The 23,424-nt window shown below is 44.4% G+C and overlaps 1 protein-coding gene across 5 annotated transcripts in view; it reads right to left on the minus strand.

Moving 5' to 3' along the window:
* Positions 1–23,424, minus strand: part of ankrd11 (ankyrin repeat domain 11) — a 252,452-nt gene that overhangs the window by 127,071 nt on the left and 101,957 nt on the right. For all 5 annotated transcript variants that reach the window (XM_072518040.1, XM_072518041.1, XM_072518042.1 and 2 more), the window contains one exon: positions 9,144–9,290. In XM_072518040.1, coding sequence (XP_072374141.1) covers positions 9,144–9,230 — 87 coding nt within the window. In that variant the 5' untranslated portion in view covers positions 9,231–9,290. The remainder of the gene's footprint in view (positions 1–9,143; positions 9,291–23,424) is intronic.

The following is a 23,424-nucleotide window of genomic DNA, read 5'->3' on the forward strand; positions in this document are numbered from 1 at the left end:
TGCAGATCGGGAGAGATCTGAATAAGAGGAACTACCTTGGCAGCACTTTTTTATTGTCTGCACTCTTCCCGCGAGGGAGAGTGGGAGCGAGTCCAATCTCCGTAAATCCCTCTTCATGTCCACCAGGCTGGAGAGCTTCCACCTCTCGAGCCGTGCTCAGTCGTGAGCCTTCTGGATCCCCAGGTATCTGAAGTTAGTTTGGGCCAGTTTGAACAGCAGCATCCCCAGATCTGCTCCTCTTCCCCACGGGTTCACCAGGAAGATTTTGCTCTTGTTCAGGTTTAATTTGTATCCCAAGAAGGCTCCAGGTTCCATCAGGTGTTCCGTTATTTTGCCCAGGCTGGCATGGGGGTTTGAGATGTAAAGCAGCAGGTAATCCGCATACAGTGAACTCTGTGCTCCTGTCTCCTCTCTGAATGCCTGTCCACCCCTTTGATCATCGAGGAGCGATGGCTACTGGCTCAATTGCCGGTGCAAACAGCAGCGAGGACAACCGTCATCCCTGCCTCGTGTCACTGTGCAGCTGCAAGTATTTAGAGCTGGTGTGGTTTGTCCGTACGCTTGTCATGGGAGCGTTGTATAGTAATTTCACCCATGAGGTGAACACTGGCCCAAACCCAAACGATTAGAGCACCTCCATGAGGTATCTCCATTCTGCTTGATCAAAGACCTTGTTCGCGTCCAGTGAGATGATCACTTCTGGTGTCCCCTCTCCGGGTGGGGTCATAAACATGCTCAGCAGGTGTCTAATGTTCGCCATTAGCTGTCAGCTCTTGGCAAACCGGGTCTGATCTTCCGCAATTATTTCTGGCAAGTGGTTCGCCTATCCAGAGCTTTCGTCGGGACTTTAGTGTCAGTGTTCAGGAGTGGGATGGGTCGATATGACCCGCACTCCATCCAGTCTTTGTCATTTTTGGGGGTCTGTGAGATCGAGGCCTGTGCCAGTGTGGGCAGCAAGACTCCCCTTGACAGCGGGTCATTGAACATTTCCCACAAGTAAAGGGCCAGTGTTGATGAGAACCTCTTTGTAGAACTCCACCGGGAACCCGTTCAATCCCAGTGCCACCCCTGCCTGCATGGAATGAATGCATTTCATGATCTGGACCAGTCCCAGCCGTGCTTCTAATCCCTATCTCTTTTCCTTCCCAATAACTGGTATGTCCAGCTCGTCGAGGAACTGTTGCATCTTTGAGTACCCCTTCGGAAGCTCGGAGGTGTACAGTCGCCGGTAAAAGGTTGCGACGGCTACCTTGATCTCATCTGCAGCCGTGACCACCCTACCATTCCAGTCTCTTACTGTGCTCCCTCTCTTCCTCAGCTGGTCTGCCAATAAACGGTTGGCCTTATCTCAATGCTCATAAAAGGGACCCCGTGTCTAGGGGGGCTGGTTCACTGCTTTCCCAGTGGAGAGCAGGTCAAATTCTATTTGTGGTTCTCCTCTCTGCCAGCAGTTTCACGGTTGGAGCCATGAAGTACAGTCAATCCACTTCCAATATGGAGTCGAACAGCTGCTGCCTAGCTGCCCTTTCCTTCCGGTGTCTAAAAGCCCTGTACGTTATTTCCCCTCTGATCGCCGCCTTCAGTGCCTTCCAGAATGTGGAGGGCTAGACCTCCCCAATTTGGTTGACGGTTACATACTCGTCGATTGCTTGTGACATTTTATCACAGAACGTCTTGTCGGCGAGTAGGGCGATGTCCTGCCTCCATGGGGGGGCACTGGGCTTGGCCTGTCCCCAATCTCACATCCATGTAGTGTGGTGCATGCTCCGAGATGATTGTTATGGAATATTCCACTCCTACATGCCTGGAAGCACAGTCTTACCCACTAGAAAAGAAGTCTATGCGGGAATAAGCTTTGTGGACATGAGAGAAGGAGAACTCCTTCTTCCATGGGTGGTTGATATGCTTTTGTCGGAGCAATCTGTTGGCTTGCTGAAGCCTTCCTCTCCACCCAGTTTCTAAAGCACCTTCGAGACAAAATGCATCGGGTTCTTACCCTCTGTTAATCCAATGATCTGCACGTTCGACCGGTGGGACCTGCTTTCTCAGTCATCCATCTTTCCCTTTAGTGCTTTCTGGGGCAGCCACCTTGGCTTTGAGCGAGGTAATCCGCTCGTCCTGGTCGGTGACTGTGGCTTTGAGCGAGGCAATCCGCTCGTTCTGGTCGGTGGCTGCCTTCTTCACGTCCCGCACTGCCGCTTGGACCTCTAGTCTCCACTCTGTCCATTGCTCCCTTTATGGGGGTCAGTGAGGTCTCTATTGCTGACATGAGGTCCTCTTTCGCTACTTCTCTATGATTTAGTAATTGAGTGGAGGTGAACTCGATCAGCTTCTCTGTCAACAATTGGGCCGGAGTTGGGGTCGGTCAGACTCTGTTCCGGGTCGCCACATGGATCCTGCCCTCCCGTTCTGGGATTGGGCTTTTCCTTTCTCTGCTTTTGCTAGCATTTTGGCTTGGTTGCTGGCTCGCTGGCATCTCAGTCAGTTGAGTGGTAGGTAGGGGTTAAGTTGGAGGGAACATTTTGGTACCCATTTGACAGGTTAGCAAATAGGAAGTTTCTAAGAGAGAGCCATCTTTCGTGTGACCGCTCAGCTCATGGTCACCTCTGGAAATCCCGTGATAATGTTTCTTAACAGTATGACTTCAGGAAATCTGGTAGACACATCCACAATCATTAAGGAGTATTGATTTCCATTCCTTGTTTTAGGAAGTGATCCTACACAAGCTACTAAAATTCTTGAAAAGTTTCTTCAAAATTTGGAACAAGAATTAAAGGCAGCTGATTTATTACAGCTTGTGAGTTCCCTTTAATTGACATGTGCAACAGGTTTGGTAAAAATTAACTACATTTCGGTGTAGCCCAGGACAATAAAACTATTTCTGTATCTTCACTTAAATTTTTCTTATTCCTAAATGTCCCCCCTAATGATATTTCATGAGTTATTATTTGAACTTCTTTCCTGTATTCTGGCGGTGATACATCATGATGAATTTCTGCCTATTTATCCACCTGTAGTAACATGAGTCGGCCTCCATTTACCATAAACATGTTATCCTTCACATAATAGCATTCAGGAATACGTGGAGCTTCCAATTCTGAATATGGCCTTTGACAAAGTTGCTTTATATCTTCATTTCCTTGCTGCAACTGCTAATTTCTTTGAATTAATTTCCATATCTTCTTCCCTTTCATCTTCATCCATCTCACAAAAGATAGTGGGCGGGATTCTCCACTGCCCAAAAAAGGTCCAGAGGTGGATTCATGATAGCTCCAGCCAACGCGGGAGGAAACTTGGAGGAGATCGCTACTGTAATATAGAGTTCAAAATACCTCGCCTCATCCATCCAGGACTGGTAAACCAGCCTCATTGGTTATATCTACTTATCTTGATTATGTGTTGTACTTGAGTTGTTGCTCTGTTGTTTCTCAATAAACAGCTTGCAACTCCCTGGGATCAAACATTGAAGTGGATATATTCACTGATGATTTTGTTGGAGTCAGGTCCATTCACAATTCCTCACATAACAAATTAGTCCTTGCCCGCCTGCAGCAATATCCGGACAACATCGAGGCTTGGGTTTCTGGCGCACTCACACTACACAAGTGCCAGGCAGCCACATATAATATCGTGGCTACAACAGCAAATCAGAGGCTGGGCCTGTGGCAAGTATTTCACCTCTTGACTGCTGCTGGAGGAGGATGCATTAAAGTAGATTATAACTAACATATGTATTAGAAGGGATTATAACTAACATCCCAGAAGCTAAATGCTTACATGGATAATAAACTATATACCAGCGGATCTTGTATGCCTCCAGGACCCATATTAATAGAGGAGTTGTCTAAATGAACCTTGTGTTCCGCCAGGGCCTTTGTCAGCGGAAGGAAGCAATGAATCAGAACAGGTCATAACAGTAAAAAGACAGACATGGAGTCAACAACATCAGTTAGCCTTGGAGATCAGAGAAAAGACAGGTAGTGCTAGCTAGGTGAATCCCATACATAGAACAAAGACATCTGGTTAATGTAAGCCTACATGCGAACATGTTTTGAATTCAAGCAAAGTGCGGTGTGCTTAACTTAAAACGTATAAATATGGTGAGGATCTGGAGCCGGCAGAGTACTGCTTCGGATGTCCCTCTGATTTAGTGCTCTCCCGATATATCGGAAGAATAAATTGATACACCCGAGTCTCTGGTGTTTAATTCACAGCATTCCACAGCATTCCCCAAAGGCTGTCCATCTCCAAGACACAAATCTGTAGTCTGATGAAATATTCTCCATTTGGCTGGGTAAGTGCAACATCAACACCAATCAAGAAGTTAGACACCATCTGGAAACAAGCAACCCACTTGTTCAGTAAATATTCACTCCCTGTGCCACCGGTGCAACAGGATCTACAAGATGCACTGCCACAACTCATTAAGCTTATTCATTAGCATCTCGCAAACCTGCGACCTAGGACAAGGGGAGCATGGGCAGGAGAACACCAGTACCTCCAAGTCACACACCTCCATGGCTTGTAAATACATCAACATTCCTTAATTTCTGCAGGTTTGAAATCCTGAAACACAATATCGAACATCACAGTGAGAGCAGCTTCATTACATGGACTGCAGCAGTTCGAGAAGGCTGCTTACCATCAAGTTCTCAGAGACAGTTAGGGATGGGCAACAAAGGCTGGCAGTGAAGCCCCCATTAAAGAAGAAAACAAAACACACCAAATTTAATACTTTAGTTTTCACTTTCACATCCCTTTTGGCCTCATCTCACCCTACCTACTGCAACATCAACCAGCATTAAATCGCCAACCGAACAAGGGGGGGGGGGGGGGGGGGGGAGAAATGATTATTACCCTTCTTGGCACAAAGTCTATATGTTGCATCAGCTTTTGACATACAAATTTATGCACAGGTAACTATGTAAACCTTCACATATACATGGTGATTAATATCAGATTTAAGGATCGCAATGCAGTAACCAGCAAATGCACTCACTGCATCACAACAATTGAATGCAAATGCACCAATTATAAATGCGCGATATTAAACAAATATATTTTGTGTCTTTGTTTGAAGTTCCTGAAGCAACTGAAACTTAGTATTCTAAAGTCAGGCACCAGGAGAAAACACCTACATCTTCAAGCACAATTGCTGTAGCTTCAGAGCCAGATTGAGAACCACAAGTCATTTAAGAAGTCCCAATTACCTACTTCAAGTGCATTCTAGTATCTGTACTTTCAGTGCAGCTTTCTTGCAGCAGATAACAAACCTTTACATGAAGCTCAGCTATGTGTTCAAGAGGATTCTACTCTCCATGAAGGATTTATTGAGACTTCCCTTGTTCAGAGCTTGGTTACTTCCTCCAATGTTAATTTTATGATATGGGGCTAAGTTCTTAAATTGGGGGATTCCTGTTCAGGGCTATTAATTTCTGCGCTTGACAGAGACTTCCTTTAAATGTCAAGAACAGATTTTTAAAAATTAATTGATCCTTCAGCGCAGATAACCATCGCTGTCTAGAACTACAAAGGCTTTGGGGTTTGTTTTCAATTTTTGTAAAAGGCTCTATTCATACAATGTGACAATGCCTCTGCAGGACAAGTATTCATTGACAAATCACTTACTCCAGGACTTCAACACATAAACTGAACTTCCATGCAGCATTGAGTGAAAGTTGCATTGTTAAGGGTGCTTTCTTTTGAAGTTAAATCAAGGTCCCACCTGTCTGTTCTGATGTACATGAATCTGCAGATCAAGGAATTCATCTTGTGTCCTGGCCAAGCATTGTGAGACACCCTGAAAGCTGGAGGTGGCGATATATAATTTCTAAAGGCAGATTAGTTTTCCCCAAAGATGCATTTGACATAGCTATAGCCAATGAGACAGAATATATGCATTTGACATTACAGCAAGTTAGCAAGTTTTACTTTGTGATAATGTTAAACTACATGAAAACAAATTAAAATCAGCTTTCAAAGGGCAGCACGGTAGCATGGTGGTTAGCACAATTGCTTCACAGCTCCAGGGTCCCAGGTTCGATTCCCCGCTGGGTCACTGTCTGCGCAGAGTCTGCACGTTCTCCCAGTGTCTGCATGGGTTTCCTCCGGGTGCTCCGGTTTCCTCCCACAGTCCAAAGATGTGCAGGTTAGGTGGATTGGCCAAGCTAAATTGCCCTGAGTGCTGGGTGGGGTTACTGGGTTATGGGGATAGGGTGGAGGTGTGGACTTGGGTAGGGTGCTCTTTTCAGGAGCCGGTGCAGACTCGATGGGCCGGGTGGCCTCCTTCTGCAATGTAAATTCTATGCAATAAAAAAAATTACTTGTTTGCCACTTTCTTTTTAAACTTCAAACTTTCAATTTAACTTCCAATGCCATCATGATTACTTGATCATCCTTGTAGTTCCTGCTTTTCTACTGTTCTCCGAAGTAAGGCCAAATTAAGTTTGGCATTTTTGGGATGCTCTACTTTATTTCAAGACTGTTTGAATTTAAGTGCTTTTGCATTCTGCTGCAAGGTAACTCCTTCTGTAATATCAATGATTCTTGTGACACTTGCAATTTGAATTCCTTTCTGAAACCTTTACATAGTGCTTGAACAGCATCTTTTCCAGCAGCATTTTCTGATTCCAGTTCAACAGAGAAATTCCCTGCCCCAAAGTATTACTGCAGTTAAGAATTAGCAGAAATATTTATGACATCTTCAGGTAATAGTCACGACAAAATACAATCACTGCAATTGTCACCAAATGCTTTGCACGCCTGCTTCAAAATAACTTTTGCCCAATGAGGCAATGTTAGTGCCAGTTAAGGTTACCTGATGCTCGTTAGGAAAGATTGACATTCATATTCAATTTAAAATCTGAACATGCTTTGCAAGAATTTGCTGTCAAAATAATGGTATGGCTAACGGTGCTCACTGTGATTTTTGTGCAAATGGTACAGCAAGTTCAAACAAGGAACAGATGCAGTTAAACGTGAATATCCAAAAGTGGGTGTCAAGTTGGATCGCTCCACAATTAACTTTGCAAAGACTGGCATCTCACTATCTCGCTGTTAAAATACACTAAGTGGCACATAGCTATTGAAATTTGCAGTGGAAACAAACTAAATTCATTGGAGGAAATCAAGTATCTTTAACAATACCATTTAAATGTTAAATATTGCCACTGAAAATTTAAATGTGGAATCTCATTACTACAGACGTTAATTGCTGATCCTCTCCAAAATGTAAAATTTTGCATTGACTTAATCTATTGCAATTTATACTTTCTTTTCAATTCCTGTACTCTTCATTTCCCATCATCTGATTTATTAAAAAACACAATTGTTTGCCATGCACAATCAGGTTTCAGAAGTTGTTTATCCTTCAACACTTTCAGCAACAACTTGTGGAACAATGTAAAAACCTAGATGCACAAAGCGAGGTCAGATTGACAGCAGGTGCCTCACCACAGCTGTACCTCAACATCATCTGTACACGCAACGCCAACTTGCATGTGCATGCCAATAACAAACATGGGCATAACCTGCAGACCTGCCCAAATGAAAGTCATGGCTAACTGAGTTTTGGGAAAAATTAAGCTATTGTTTCCACTGCCCAGCACCATGAACTTTGCTCCTTTCCCATTGTCATCCTCTCCCTTGGCCTCTCACGCTGGCTGACGGGGACAACCGAAACCTTTGACATCTTGATCAATTCAAAGTTGAGCATAAAACCCACATCCTCTCCATTATCAAATTTGTTCATTTCCACCTCTGCCCCCAAGTGCTGAAAGGGTTGAATGAAATGAAAATCGCTTATTGTCACAAGTAGGCTTCAAATGAAGTTACTGGGAAAAGCCCCTAGTCGCCACATTCCGGCACCTGTTCGGGGAGGCTGGTACGGGAATTGAACCGTGCTGCTGGCCTGCCTTGGTCTGCTTTCAAAGCCAGCGATTTAGCCGTGTGCTAAACCAGCCCCAGATATTCAGGTTATCATTTTTAGATTGAATTACTCTACCGATCTTTGCAGTCCTCCCATCATTTCAGCTATTGAAATTGAAATGGAAGTCAAAAAAATAAATATCTTTAGCAATTTGTAACTTCTCCTTTTTCTTTCATGTATAATAATTTTTGCTTGATGCCCTTTTGCAATTCAGTTGCCTCTTAAAAAAAGTATGGTTGATTGCCATTCTTAATTGTTATGTCAATTGGTACATGTTCTACCTGCTCAGCTGAGGTTTGTTGTTGCCTTAAAATTAGAATCTATCAAATGCATACCTTGAAAAGACTGGCCCAAATCTTCCAAATGTCAGAACTCCAGCGTCTGAAGCTGATCAAATCTAAAACTACCCACACCTGCATGTATTTTTAAAAAGCACAACTTGTAATCCACTACGCAGGGAAACTCACTCAGCTCAAAAATCCACACCGAGCCGCTCAGAGAATCAGACCCCTTTACTCATAATAAATTTACATGTCCAGTGTGAATGTTAGGGACTGAGTGAGTGGGTGAATGAATGAATAGGTAGGGTGGGTGCGGTAAGTGGGTAAGGAGGGGCTGGCAGGGGTGGCAAGTTTGGAGCAGGGCAAGTGGGCAGAGACTTCAACAGGGAGGAAGGTACGGTCGACTTGTCACGTCGGTGGTTAGTCATATCAGGTCGGAGGGGTAGCTAGGTGGCAGGGCCTAATCAGGTCAGGAATCATACCATGTAATGATCCCTACTTTTGAAATCATTAAGTTCCTTACTTTACCTCCGTGAACAAAATATTGCCATCATCACCATAATCAACAATCCTATTTCTCAACAGAGATAAAATTATAACATTTCTTTCATGCTCATTACATCTTCACCCTCATTCACCTTGGCAATATTCAGGCTTACCGTTAGATAATATAAACTCTGAAATTATTCTACCAAATACAACGGAAAACCAAAAGATTAAAACAATCACTAAAAATTTTGTTGTGATAAAGGCTACCAACCCGTTGCCTTCCTAATAGATTGCAGCACCTGCAGGTTAACCTTCACTGATTTCTTGACAAGGACAAGTGATAGAAACTGGGCGGCATGGACAAGCTGCGCCGAAGGGCCTGTTTCCATCTGTAAACATCTGTGACTCCATGACTCTATAAATTCATGGCGAATCTGTGATCTTACCTTCTTCCCCGATTGTTTTTCCACCATATCGATGTTGAGTGGGTAATCTTCTGATTGTGGTGTTTTAGAACACCCACTCTTGGGCATCGTTCCTCCTTCCCACGGCTGTCACCTCATTCAAGAATCCATTGCGTCATCATCGACAGACTGCAGTAAATAAAGAAATTGCAATTCAGAACAAGTACTTTCAACTAACGTGATAATAAGTATTGGCCAAAATCCTTTAATTCAAAAACTAATTCTGGTACGATACGTTTTTGATTGGAGGTGGAGTCAGAAATTTCACATCAACTGTGTCAGGGGTTCAGCTGGTGAAGGGATTGGGCCCTATTTTTTTTTTTAAATCCTTTTGCCCCATCTGAGAAAATACTGACATGCTTCAAATTTCTGTGGTATCCCCAAACAATTCCTCCTTCTGCTTTACAACTCTACCACTCAAAGTGATCACGCACAATGGACCTCTGCTGCCATGTTAAAATTCAAACTGTCAACTGCTTATGCATCTCTGAAAATGACTGAATGTCATCTGGTTTGACTTTGACATTGCAGGGGTCAGTCAAGTATGACCACATGATATGAAGTTGCACAATTACACAAAAGCCTACTTGTGTTCTTGCATTTATAGTCTAAGAAATAGGAGGAGTAGGCCATTTGACTTCTCGATCCTGCTCTGCCATTCAATATTACGATTCATCTGACTGGGGCCTGAACACCACGCATAATTATCAAATTCACTTATCATTCCATTGCTCCCTTTATAATCTTTTTTTAAAATATATAATCTTTATTGTCACAAGTAGGCTTAAATTAACACTGCAATAAAGTTACTGTGAAAAGCCCCTAATCGCCACATTCTGGCACCTGTTCGGGTACACAGAGGGAATTCAGAATGTCAATTCACCTAACAGCACGTCTTTCAGGACTTGTGGGAGGAAACCGGAGCGCCCGAAGGAAACTCGCGCAGTAATGGGGAGAAAGCGCAGACTCCACATAAGACAGTGCACCAAGCTGAGAATCGAACCTGGGATCCTGGAGCGGTGAAGCAACTGTGCTACCGTGCCGCCCACCTTTGGGGAAAGGGTAGGGAAGAGAGGGAGGAAGCCATACTAAAGATACACGAGTTAAACAAATAGTAGCACCAGTGCTTTGACCCAGACTCCCCTCAAATTATACCCACTAGAGAGTGAATTTTCTCCAATATCCCAAATTGATCCAGTAAAACTTCACTATTTTGGGAAAATTGCGATCTTTTAAGTTTTAAACTGCGCATCTGTTCCAGGGTTCTTAAATTCAGTTGGAGCAAAGAGTTTCACGGTCAGATTATACATTCACTGTGATGAAGAGGTATCCTACTCTCTCATTGATTTCCAAATAGTGAACATGTTTGTTCAAATACATTGTACACCCACATACATTTGATGCAAAAACAAAGTCTAGAGTTTTAGCTGTTGCTCAGTTGCTAGCACTCTGGGTGAGGAATCTGACTCCAGTGCTTGAGTGCAAAAATTAAGTTAACAGGCAGTACAACTGAGGGAGTGCTGCACTGTTAAGAAGCTTGGCTTTTCCATGAGACATTAAACCAAGGCCCCATAAGCCTGTTCAGGTGGATGTAAAGATCCCATGGCATCATTTTGAAGCAGAGCACATTACCCCTTGTATCCTGGCCAATATTTATCCCTCAATAAAGAACACAAAATCAGATCATCTGGTCAGTATCACGTTGTCTGGGATCTTGTTTCATGCATATTAGCTGCTGCATTCTCTACATTACAACAGCGACTACACTTCAAAAAGTACTTCACTGGATGTGAAGTGCTTTGAGCCAGTCAGCAGTCACGAAAAGCACTATATAAATGCAAATATCTTTTTTCTTCCTTTATAAGGAAATTCATTTAAGTTTACATAATTTTTTTTACAGCTCGACTTAAAATTCATCTACTCTTCAGTTTATTTTTGTTTCTGGGATGTGGGCATAGCCGGCATTTAATGCCTTTACCCAATGATGGGATGGGTGGTGATAAGCAGCCTTCTTGAACTGCTGCAGTCCACGTGCTCTGGCTATATCCACAGTGTTGTTCAGTTCCAGACTTTTGACCAGCGACAATGAAGGAAAGTCATGATATGTGGTTGAGGGAAATTTACAGGTGATGTTCCTGTATGCATCCACTTTCCTTGAAGTGGGAAATGGATATTGACTTTGGGGGATCTGGCGATGTTAATGCTGGTGAACGTCACTGATGGTCAGAATCTCTCGTGTTGGATATGGTTATTAGTGCCACATTATTAGGGGGCAGCACGGTAGCATTGTGGACAGCACAATTGCTTCACAGCTCCAGGGTCCCAGGTTCGATTCCGGCTTGGGACACTGTCTGTGCGGAGTCTACACATCCTCCCAGTGTGTGCGTGGGTTTCCTCCAGGTGCTCCGGTTTCCTCCCACAGTCCAAAGATGTGCAGGTTAGGTGGATTGGCCATGATAAATTGCCCTGAGTGTCCAAAACTGCCCTTAGTGTTGGGTGGGGTTACTGGGTTATGGGGATAGGGTGTAAGTGTTGACGTTGGGTAGGGTGCTCTTTCCAAGAGCCGGTGCGGACTCGATGGGCCGAATGGCCTCCTTCTGCACTGTAAATTCTATGTAAAAACAAGTGGCTGGCAATGTTACTTGCTACTTATTAGCCCATGTCTGAATATTGACCAGGGCATATTGGAACAGTTGCCGTCTGAATGCAGCATCTGAATACTGTGCAATCATCCCATTTCCGAGATGATTGAGGGAAGGTTATTGGTGAAACAACTAATGAGAGTTGGACCAAGGACATTACGAGGAGGAAGTCCCGCAGTGATGTTGCAGCATTGAAATAAATGGCCTCCAACAACCACAACCATCCAACTTTATGCTGGATATGATTCCAACCAGGGGGGGATTTCCCCCCTCCCTATCTGCACTGACTTCAAAGTTTACTAGGGCACTTAGTCAAATGTTGCTTTGATGTCAAGGGAAGTCACTCTCACCTCACCGCTGGAATTCAGTTTTTTGTCCAGGTTTGGACCACGGCTGTAATATGGACTGAAATAGAGTCGCCCTCACGTAATCCAAAATGGCAGTGAGCAGGTTATCAGAAAGCAAATTTTGTTTGATGGAGCAGTCAACAGCACCTTCCATCACTTTACTATAACTCAGACTGATTGGCTGAATTGAATGTGCCATTTTTGTGGGCTGGACTTGGTAATTTTCCCACATTGTCACGTAGATGCCAGTGTTGGTAGCTGTATTGGGACAGTTTGGCAAAGAACATGGTGGCTAGTTCAGGAGCACAATACTCAAGTGTTACGATAATAATAATCTTTATTAGTGTCATAAGTAAGCTTACATTAACACTGCAATGAAGTTACTGTTAAAATCCCCTAGTCACCACACTCTGGCGCCTGTTCGGATACACAGATGGAGAATTTGTAATGTCCAATTTGCCTAACAAGCACGTCTTTCGGGACTTGTGGGATGAAACCGGAGCACAGCTAGGATGTTATCAGGGCTGTTGTGAGGGCTCATCACATTTGCTGCATATCGTCCTTTCTGCTGTTTCTGGATGTGACAGGGAAGGAATAGAATTCTCTGAAGATCTCAAGAGGTGTCCAAGGGGGATCATTTACTCGGCACATCTAGCTAGAGATGGCCAAAAATGTTTCAGCCTTATTGTTTATACTGACATGCTCGGATGCCATGTGTTGAACCTTGTTCTCCAGGTTAGTGATTTAATTGTACACTATGATTCTCCAAATGAATTTGAATGAACTGCAGAGCATAGATCTGATTTATTGGTTGTGGATTACTTGGTTGTGTCGATAGCACATTGAGATGCTTTTTAGCATGTACGTGATCCTATGTTGTTGATTCACTAGTTTGCTACCTCATTTTAACGATGTCTGGTGTTGCTTTTAGTATTTTCTCCTACAGATCTCATTGGTCGTGGCTTTGGAAGGTGTCATCTGAGGAGTATTGGTGAAATTCAGCAGTGCATTTTGTAGATGGTACACATTGCTGCCATTGTGCATTAGTGGTGGGTTGCTTTGTCCTCGGTGGTGTTGCGATTCGAGTGCTGTTGAAACTGTACTCATCCAGGCAAGTGGAGGGATATTTGCCTTGGAGCTTGTGGACAGGCTTTGTGGAGTCAGGTAGTGAGTTACGCTCCACAGAATGTCCAGCCTTTGGCCTGCTTTTGTAGCTGCAGCATTTTTATGGCAAGTCCAGATCAGTTTCTTGTCAATGGCAACCCCCAATATGTTGACAGGGGGGGATTCAGTGAGGAGAATGCCATTGAGTGTCATGGGTGATGGTTAGATTCTCTCTTTTTGGGGCGGTGCGGTGGCGCAGTAGTTAGCACTGCTGTCTCACAACATCACGGATCTAGGTTCCATCCTGGCCCCGGGTCACTGTCCATGTGGAGTTTGCACATTCTCACCCCCACAACCCAAAGTATGTTCAGGTTAGGTGGATTGGCTACGCCGAGTTGCCCCTTAATTAGCAAAAAAACAAATTTGGTTCTTTAAATTTGAAAAAATTATCTTTTGGAGATAGTCATCCGGGGGGGATATCGTCATTGTTGCTGGGTCATAATCCTGGAAGTCCCATCTGACAGCACTGTGGGTGTACCTACACAACATAGGCTGCAGCAGTTTAAGGAGGTGGTTCACCACCACTTTCTCAAGGGCAATTAGGGGTGGGCAATAAAAATGCTGGCGGTACATGCAAGTGAGGGCGTTTGTGAGACGGCATGTGAGGGAGTTTCCGCTGCTCCCAGCACAAAGGATTCAGGACAGGGTGATTTCAGGTGTATGGGTCGGAGAAGGCAAGGTCTCGGCAATCTATCAGGAACTGCAGGAAGCGGAGGAGGCCTCGGTGGAGGAGTTAAAGGGTAAGTGGGAGGAGGAGCTGGGGGACGAACTGGATGAAGATCTGTGGGCCGATGCCCTGAGTAGGGTTAATTCTTCCTCCTCTTGCGCCAGGCTCAGTCTAATACAGTTCAAAGTTGTCCATAGGGCGCATATGACAGGGGTGAGGATAAGTAGGTTTTTTGGGGTGCAGGACAGGTGTGTGAGGGGCTCGGGGAGCCCAGCAAATCACGCCCACATGTTCTGGACATGCCCGGCGCTGGAGGGGTTCTGGAGGGGCTTTGCGATGACTATGTCCAAAGTGGTGAACACCCGGGTCAAGCAGAGCTGGGGATAGCATTATTTGGGGTAGCGGACGAGCCGGGAGTGCAGGGGCCGAAAGAGAGGGTGTTCTGGCCTTTGCGTCCCTGGTAGCCCGGCGGAGGATCCTACTAATGTGGAGGGATGCGAAGCCCCCAAGCGTGGAAGCTTGGATTAACGATATGGCAGGGTTCATCAAGCTTGAAAGGATAAAGTTTGCCTTGCGAGGGTCTGTGCAGGGGTTCTCCAGGCGGTGGCAACCATTCCTAGACTTTCTCGCGGAGCGTTAGATGGAGGTCAACAGCAGCAACAACCGGGGGGGGGGGCATTTGGTTTTTCTGTTTTGTTTAGGTTAGAGTGGGGCGTTTTCCTTACTGGCGTGTTTGTTTGTTAAATGGGGTTATTGTATTTTGTTGGGAATCTCACGTATAATTTTGGCTTGTTTTGTGCTGTATTTTGTTTTTCTGGTTGGAGTGTTTTGTTGAAAATTTGAATAAATATTTTTTTTAAAAAATAAAAATGCTGGCTTAGCCAGTGATGCCCAGGTCCTGTGAAAAAAGTTTAAATAAAAATTCTTATTCCTCTCAAAGTACTTTTGAAAGTTTTCTACATTAAAGGCAATGTGTTGGGATTTGCTTTTCCCATGTAGAATTTGTAGCACAGAAACAGGCCAAATATACTACAAAGTGTTATTGGTTACTCACTTAATTTGCTCAAATCACTAGTGTTAAGCAGTGTACAGTTGACAAACAATGAGGTTAAACACCAGTTAAAAATGAAGTAGGTATCGTGATTTATCACAACCACTCTGCTCCTCCAAATGTACATAAAACTGCAGCCTGAATCAAGTTGGTCATGTAAAACACAGTACAAAACCAGCATATGTAGAGAGCATGCCAATTTGTTAGACCCAAATAGCACCAAGCTTCAAAACAAATAACATCTGTACACTTGGGATAAAATCTACAGGTATCCCAAAATTTTATATCATTGTACTAAATCTCAACTATGCATTTTCTTTTTAATGGTTTAGGATTTCTAGAGACTTATCAGATGTAGCTACTGTAGAACGACTTGGGTGTTAAAATTATTTTATGATTTTATCGGATGCCTCAATTCGAAGACTATAGATTCTGACCATGCATACAGCGGAGACATGATTTAAATTTTACAACCAATAAGGACATCACTTTACATTTATGTTTTACAATAAGATGGTCCTATAACATGTGCTTTGTCATTCTTTGACAGCAGTCAATATCTGCTTCTTCTTGGTGATCACTCACTAACAAGTATGTTTGTCCACCTAAGAAACTCTAATGAGTTCTGTAAGTCCTTGCATGGCTGATGAGCCTGATGCTAGAGCCGCATCTTCGGCCGCACATTTGGCAAGTGTTTCCGGGAGGTGGGATGGTTCCTTGGACTCTAGATCGCTAGTATTGCTTTCTCAGGCTCCTTTGCTGGCCTCCTCTTGCCGTTGGGTGTCCCCGAAGAACTGTGTCCATTCAATCAGGAAGTTCCTCCAAGGATGTCTCCTCTGAGCAAGGACCTCTTAAGCATTGACGTCTATGTTGCATTTCTTGAGGTAGGCCTTCAGGGCATTTTGTCCCTCTTTTTTCCGGAGCCTTCTGGATCTGGGCGAAGATTTGCTTTGACAGTCGGGACACTGATATCCGAAGCACATGGTCAGCCCAAAGATTTTGGTTGATCATGGCCTCAATGCTGTTGCTCTTGGCTCCTTCAAGGATGTTGATGTTAGTATGCCTGTCCTCCCAATTGATGCAGACAATCAACCCCAGACAGCATTGATGGTAGTCTCCAGGGTCTGGAGGTGGCGTGTCTGTGTAATTCAAGTTTCTGAGCCGTGTAGGAGAGTTGTGAGGCCAAATGCCTTGTGTATGAGGATCTATCAGCACAAATATTACAGGATCACGACTCTCGTCCATAGCCGTTCGCAGGAAGCGCTCGCGGATCGGTCATGATGGTGGATCTCCGCATCAATGTCAGCTTTAGAGGAGAGGTGGCTCCCCATTAAGGGGAAATGTTCCACATTTGGTAGGATTTCTCCAAGGGAGAGACCAGATCTTGCCCTGGGGCAGATTGTTAAAGGATGAGCAATCAATAGACAGTTGGGTTGTCACCATTCAGCTTGCAGAAAATTCCAATTTCCTGAACTGCACATGTCGTTCTTCGACCAGAGGAGGCAGCAAATACAAAACAGTGTAAAGAAGTAATACAACTTCCAGCCTAACAAGTGCTATGAATATGAAGCAGCAGAATATGGGCAGCACGTTGGCACAGTGGTTAGCACTGCTGCCTCATGGCGCCGAGGTCCCGGTTCGATCCCGGCTCTGGGTCACTGTCCATGTGGAGTTTGCCCATTCTCCCCGTGTTTGTGGGGGTTAGAAAATAGAACATTACAGCGCAGTACAGGCCCTTCGGCCCTCGATGTTGCGCCGACCTGTGAAACCACTCTAAAGCCCATCTACACTATTCCCTTATCATCCATATGTCTATCCAATGACCATTTGAATGTCCTTAGTGTTGGCGAGTCTACTACTGTTGCAGGTGGGGCATTCCACGCCCTTACTACTCTCTGAGAACCTACCTTTGACATCTGTCTTATATCTATCTCCCCTCAATTAAAAGCTATGTCCCCTCGTGCTAGACATCACCATCCGAGGAAAAAGGCTCTCACTGTCCACTCGATCATCCTCTGATCATCTTGTATGCCTCAATTAAGTCACCTCTTAACCTTCTTCTCTCGAACGAAAACAGCCTCAAGTCCCTCAGCCTTTCCTCAGATCTTCCCTCCATACCTGGCAACATTCTGGTAAATCACCTCTGCACCCTTTCCAAATGCTTCCACATCCTTCCGATAATGCGACGACCAGAATTGCACGCAATACTCCAAATGCGGCCGCACCAGAGTTTTGTACAGCTGCAACATGACCACATGGATCCAAAACTCAATCCCTCCACCAATAGAAGCTAACACACCATACGCCTTCTTAATAACCCTCTCAACCTGGGTGGCAACTTTCAGGGATCTATGTACATGGACACCGAGATCTCTCTGCTCATCCACACTGCCAAGAATCTTACCATTAGCCCAGTACTCTGTCTTCCTGTTATTCCTTCCAAAATGAATCACCTCACACTTTTCTTCATTAAACTCCATTTGCCACCTCTCAGCCCAGCGCTGCAGCTTATCTATGTCCCTCTGTAACTTGTAACATTCTTCTGCACTGTCCACAACTCCACCGACTTTAGTGTCAGCTGCAAATTTACTCACCCATCCTTCTACGCCCTCCTCCAGGTCATTTATAAAAATGACAAACCGCAGTGGCCCCTTTTGCACCCACAACCCACAAGGATATGCGGGCTAGGTGGATTGGCCATGCTAAATTGCCCCTTCATTGGAAAAAATGAATTGGGTATCTAAATATATTTTTTAAATTTTAAATTAACGAGAATAAAGGGAAAAGAGATTTGATATATGAATACTTATTCTCTTTCAAAGAATAATGAACACAGCTGCTATTGCTTACACCAACTCGGCTTATACCACACAGACCTATATCAGGAAAATGGCACTGACAAAGGTATGAATCACAATTTAAACATATCTGGGAATTCAGAAGAAACTTATTTACCCAGAGACAGGAACCCACTACCACAAGTCATGGAGGTGAATGTTACAGGTGCATTTCAGAGGCAACTAATAGACACAAGAGGGTAAGGAATAGAAAGTTATACTGATAGGTTTGATGAAAAGGGGCAAGAGGAGGCTTGTGTGGAGCATAAATGCCAGCATGGAGCTGCCGGCCCAAATGGCCTGTTTCTATACCATACAGTCTTAAATAATTCTATGGAACGGTATCATTTAATTAGTCGCAAGTGGGCCTGATATTTCAGGCATTCAACAGCTGTATACTGCTCGGTTAGAAGCTCCAACTCCTACAATCATAGTATCTTTGCATCCTGCTGTTGCTGCTCAAGGGACAGAATCTATGACTGAGGTACAGCAAGGCGAAGAGATAGAACCTGTGGCCTGAGGAGTTGCAGTTGTTATTTTGGCTGTTCCCACTGCGACCATGAACACCATGAGAGGCGGCCATTTTGATGCAAGCTAATAAATGGTTTCTGCCCACAAAACCTGGACCCACAAATGCAGATCCCCAAACCCTTACTTGGGCACTGATCTCCTAAACCCCAATTAGGGACAAAAATAACTCATATCGCTAAAACATGGACACAGACTATGCTAAAACCCAGGCCCAAAACCTACAAAATCTGGACTGAGCCCACAAAACATGGATTCAGACTCACTTCAACCCAGACCTCAAATACTCAATACCTTGAATATTCAATACCTGGCACCCTCAAAACCTGGACCGGGAACACAGATAATTCAAACGGGATGCCACAAAACTCCAGACCTGAAATGCCCAAAACAAAGAACTCAAAACGGACACATCATCCCACAAAAAACAAATGTATTCAACATATTTTGGACAGCCAGCATACCTCTGTTTCTATATTAGTGTACAGACTTTCAACGTCTATTGTAAAAGGTATGGCATTTGCGGTACCTCTATCAAGTGGCTGTGTGTCTGTAATGTAATTAGGGTGCTTTTGTGCCAAGAGATTCCAATTTATATCTCATTAAAGCACTATTGATCTGGCTTTATCCACATAAAAGTGCATTTGTTTGGGGAGGGGGGAAACTGAAAATGTTAAGTATATATAAATTAAACCATTTGTTATTTGATGGATATTTCGGCACACAAATTAACTGTGTGTGTATTCCCTTGTTGTACAGTTGGACTTTTGGACGTCAGCATCCTGACGTATATGCGAGCACACGCATTTAACAAAAGAAATCAGGACAAAAGGAAAGAATGCTGGAGTGCGCTCTGTGCTTGCATTTTTTCAAAAACAAAGTTACAGTTTTCAGCCTCATCCCCAAAAGCAGCCTTATGCCAAATAGTTGAACTTTTATTTTGGAAACAAGAATACACTGGGCAGCGCAGTAGCACTGTTGCTTCACAGAGCCATTGGCCCGGGTTCAATTCCCAGCTTGGGTCACTGCCTGTGCAGAGTCTGCACATTCTCCCCAAGTCTGCGCGGTGTCATGTGAGAGTGCCTTAAAGAAATGGATGTTTAAGCAATGTACCTTTAAGAAATGCAGTGATGTCAGAGTGTGGGTGGAGCTGGGCTTTCGTTCAGTCATTTTGCAGTTTAGTTTGAAAAGAACTTGGGTGTGTGTCTGTGTTTGCAGTGAGCTGGATCTGCTGTGATCTCTGCCATGAAAGACTATCTCTGGATCATTTGGGTGATTTAAACTCATAAAAGTAAAGCTTTTAACCCGATGTGTTTCTGTTTAAAGCTGTTAAGTCTCTGGGATGTTGAAAGGAATAACTGAAGGATTATTTAGTGTTGTATTATTTTCGGGGTTATCTTTGAAGTAAGGGGTGTTAAGAGATCCAATGTTTATTTAAAAGGTTAAGTTGAGTTCAAGGAATAAACTTTTTTTGTGTTTAAAAACCCACGTGTCCATAATTGTAATCCCACTCCTGGAGAACAAGCCGTGTGCTTCAAAAGCAACAATCCATTAGGGGGGGGGCGGTTGGTTGGACTCCATGATACATTTTGGGGTTCTGAAAACACCTCTCCCATAACAGTGGTTTCCTCCGGGCGCTCTGGTTTCCTCCCACAAGTCCCGAATTGGACATTCTGAATTCTCACTCGGTGTACCTGAACAGGTGCCGGTGTGTAGCGACTAGGGGATTTTCACAGTAACTTCATTGCAGTGTTAATATAAGCCTACTTGTGACACTAATAAAGATTATTATATTGTTACTCGTTTCACTGTTGCATTCCTAAAAATGACTTAAATGACATGACTAAGTGAATCATAGGCCCCCATAGGAATCAAAGTTCAAAGTGGAGTTAAGTTCCTTCGGGTTGAAATTCTATACTATGCATATGCAATACTGTACAAATTGTTTGCAAATTGAAGTAAATTACTTACTAGTAATGATGTACTCTAATCAAAGAACAAACAAAAGAACAAAGAAAAGTACAGCACAGGAATAGGCCCTTCGGCCCTCGCCGACCATGCTGCCCGACTAAACTACAATCTTCTACACTTCCTGGGTCCGTATCCCTCTATTCCCATCCTATTCATGTATTTGTCAAGATGCCCCTTAAATGTCACTATTGTCCCTGCTTCCACCACCTCCTCCGGCAGCGAGTTCCAGGCACCCACTCCCCTCTTGTGTAAAAAAACTTGCCTCGTACATCTACTCTAAACCTTGCCCCTCTCACCTTAAACCTATGCCCCCTAGTAATTGACCCCTCTACCCTGGGTAAAAGCCTCTTACTATCTATTCTGTCTCTGCCCCTCATAGTTTGTAGACCTCTATCAGGTCGCCTCTCAATCTCCGTCGTTCCAGGGAGAACAAACCGAGTTTATTCAACCGCTCCTCATAGCTAATGCCCTCCATACCAGGCAACATCCTGTTAAATCTCTTCTGCACCCTCTCTAAAGCCTCCACATCCTTCTGGTAGTGTGGCGACCAGAATTGAACACTATACTCCAAGTGTGGCCTAACTAAGGTTCTATACAGCTGCAACATGACTTGCCAATTCTTATACTCAATGCCCCGGCCAATGAAGGCAAGCATGCTGCATGCCTTCTTGGCTACCTTCTCCACCTGTGTTGCCCCTTTCAGTGACCTGTGGACCTGTACACCTAGATCTCTGACTTTCAATACTCGAGGGTTCTACCATTCACTGTATATTTCCTACCTGCATTAGACCTTCCAAAATGCATTACCTCACATTTGTCTGGATTAAACTCCATCTGCCATCTCTCCGCCCAAGTCTCCAAACGATCTAAATCCTGCTGTATCCTCTGACAGTCCTCATCGCTATCCGCAATTCCACCAACCTGTGTCGTCTGCAAACTTACGAATCAGATCAGTTACATTTTCCTCCAAATCATTTATATATACTACGAACAGCAACGGTCCCAGCACCGATCCCTGCGGAACACCACTAGTCACAGCTCTCCAATTAGAAAAGCACCCTTCCATTGCTACTCTCTGCCTTCTATGACCTAGCCAGCCCCCCCTGATCCCGTGTGACTTCACTTTTTGTACCAGTCTACCATGAGGGACCTTGTCAAAGACCTTACTGAAGTCCATATAGACAACATCCACTGCCCTACCTGCATCAATCAGCTTTGTGACCTCCTCGAAAAACTCTATCAAGTTAGTGAGACACGACCTCCCCTTCACAAAACCATGCTGCCTCTCACTAATACGTCCATTTGCTTCCAAATGGGAGTAGATTCTGTCTCGAAGAATTCTCTCCAGTAATTTCCCTACTACTGACGTAAGGCTCACCGGCCTATAGTTCCCTGGATTATCCTTGCTACCCTTCTTAAACAAAGGAACAACAGTGGCTATTCTCCAGTCCTCCGGGACATCACCTGAAGACAATGAGGACCAAAGATTTCTGTCAAGGCCTCCTCTCTAGCCTCCTTCAGTATTCTGGGGGTAGATCCCATCAGGCCCTGGGGACTTACCTACCTTAATATTTTTCAAGACGTCCAACACCTCGTCTTTTTGGATCTCAATGTGACCCAGGCTATCGACACACCCTTCTCCAGACTCAACATCTACCAATTCCTTCTCTTTGGTGAATACTGATGCAAAGTATTCATTTCGTACCTCGCCCATTTCCTCTGGCTCCACACATAGATTCCCTTGCCTATCTTTCAGTGGGTCAACCCTTTCCCTGGCTACCCTCTAGCTTTTTATGTACATGTAAAAAGCCTTGGAATTTTCCTTAACCCTATTCGCCAATGACTTTTCGTGACCTCTTCTAGCCCTCCTGACTCCTTGCTTAAGTTCCTTCCTACTTTGCTTATATTCCACACAGGCTTTGTCTGTTCCCAGCCTTTTAGCCCTGACAAATGCCTCCTTTTCCTTTTGGACGAGGCCTACAATATCTCTCGTTATCCAAAGTTCCCAAAATTTGCCGTATTTATCCTTCTTCCTCACAGGAACATGCCGGTCCTGAATTCCTTTCAACTGACACTTGAAAGCCTCCCACATGTCAGATGTTGATTTACCCTCAAACATCCGCCCCCAATCTAGGTTCTTCAGTTCCCGCCTAATATTGTTATAATTAGCCTTCCCCCAATTTAGCACATTCACCCTAGGACCACTCTTATCCTTGTCCACCAGCACTTTAAAACTTACTGAATTGAGGTCACTGTTCCCGAAATGCTCCCCTACTGAAACTTCTACCACCTGGCAGGACTCATTCCCCAATACCAAGATCCAGTACAGCCCCTTCCCTAGTTGGACTGTCTACATATTGTTTTAAGAAGCCCTCCTGGATGCTCCTTACAAACCCTGCCCCATCTAAGCCCGTAGCACTAAGTGAGTCCCAGTCAATATAGGGGAAATTGAAGTCTCCCATCACAACAACCCTGTTGTTTTTACTCGTTTCCAAAATCTGTCTACCTATCTGCTCCTCTATCTCCCGCTGGCTGTTGGGAGGCCTGTAGTAAACCCCTAACATTGTGACTGCACCCTTCTTATTCCTGATCTCTACCCATATAGCCTCACTGCCCTCTGAGGTGTACTCCCGTAGTACAGCTGTGATATTCTCCCTAACCAGTAGCGCAACTCCGCCACCCATTATACATCCCCCTCTATCCCGCCTGAAACATCTAAATCCTGGAACGTTTAGCTGCCAATCCTGTCCTTCCCTCAACCACGTCTCTGTAATGGCAACAACATCATAGTTTCAAGCACTAATCCAAGCTCTAAGTTCATCTGCCTTACCCGTAATACTTCTTGCATTAAAACATATGCACTTCAGGCCACCAGACCTGCTGTGTTCAGCAACATCTCCCTGTCTGCTCTGCCTCAGAGCCATACTGGCCCTATTGCCCAGTTCTCACTCAGTGCTTTCACCTTCTGACCTATTGCTCCGGTGCCCACCCCCCTGCCATACTAGTTCTCCCATGTGACACTAGCAAACCTCGTGGCCAGGATATTTATGCCTCTC

This window comes from Scyliorhinus torazame, chromosome 10 (assembly GCF_047496885.1).
Source record: "Scyliorhinus torazame isolate Kashiwa2021f chromosome 10, sScyTor2.1, whole genome shotgun sequence".
Lineage (NCBI taxonomy): Eukaryota > Metazoa > Chordata > Chondrichthyes > Carcharhiniformes > Scyliorhinidae > Scyliorhinus > Scyliorhinus torazame.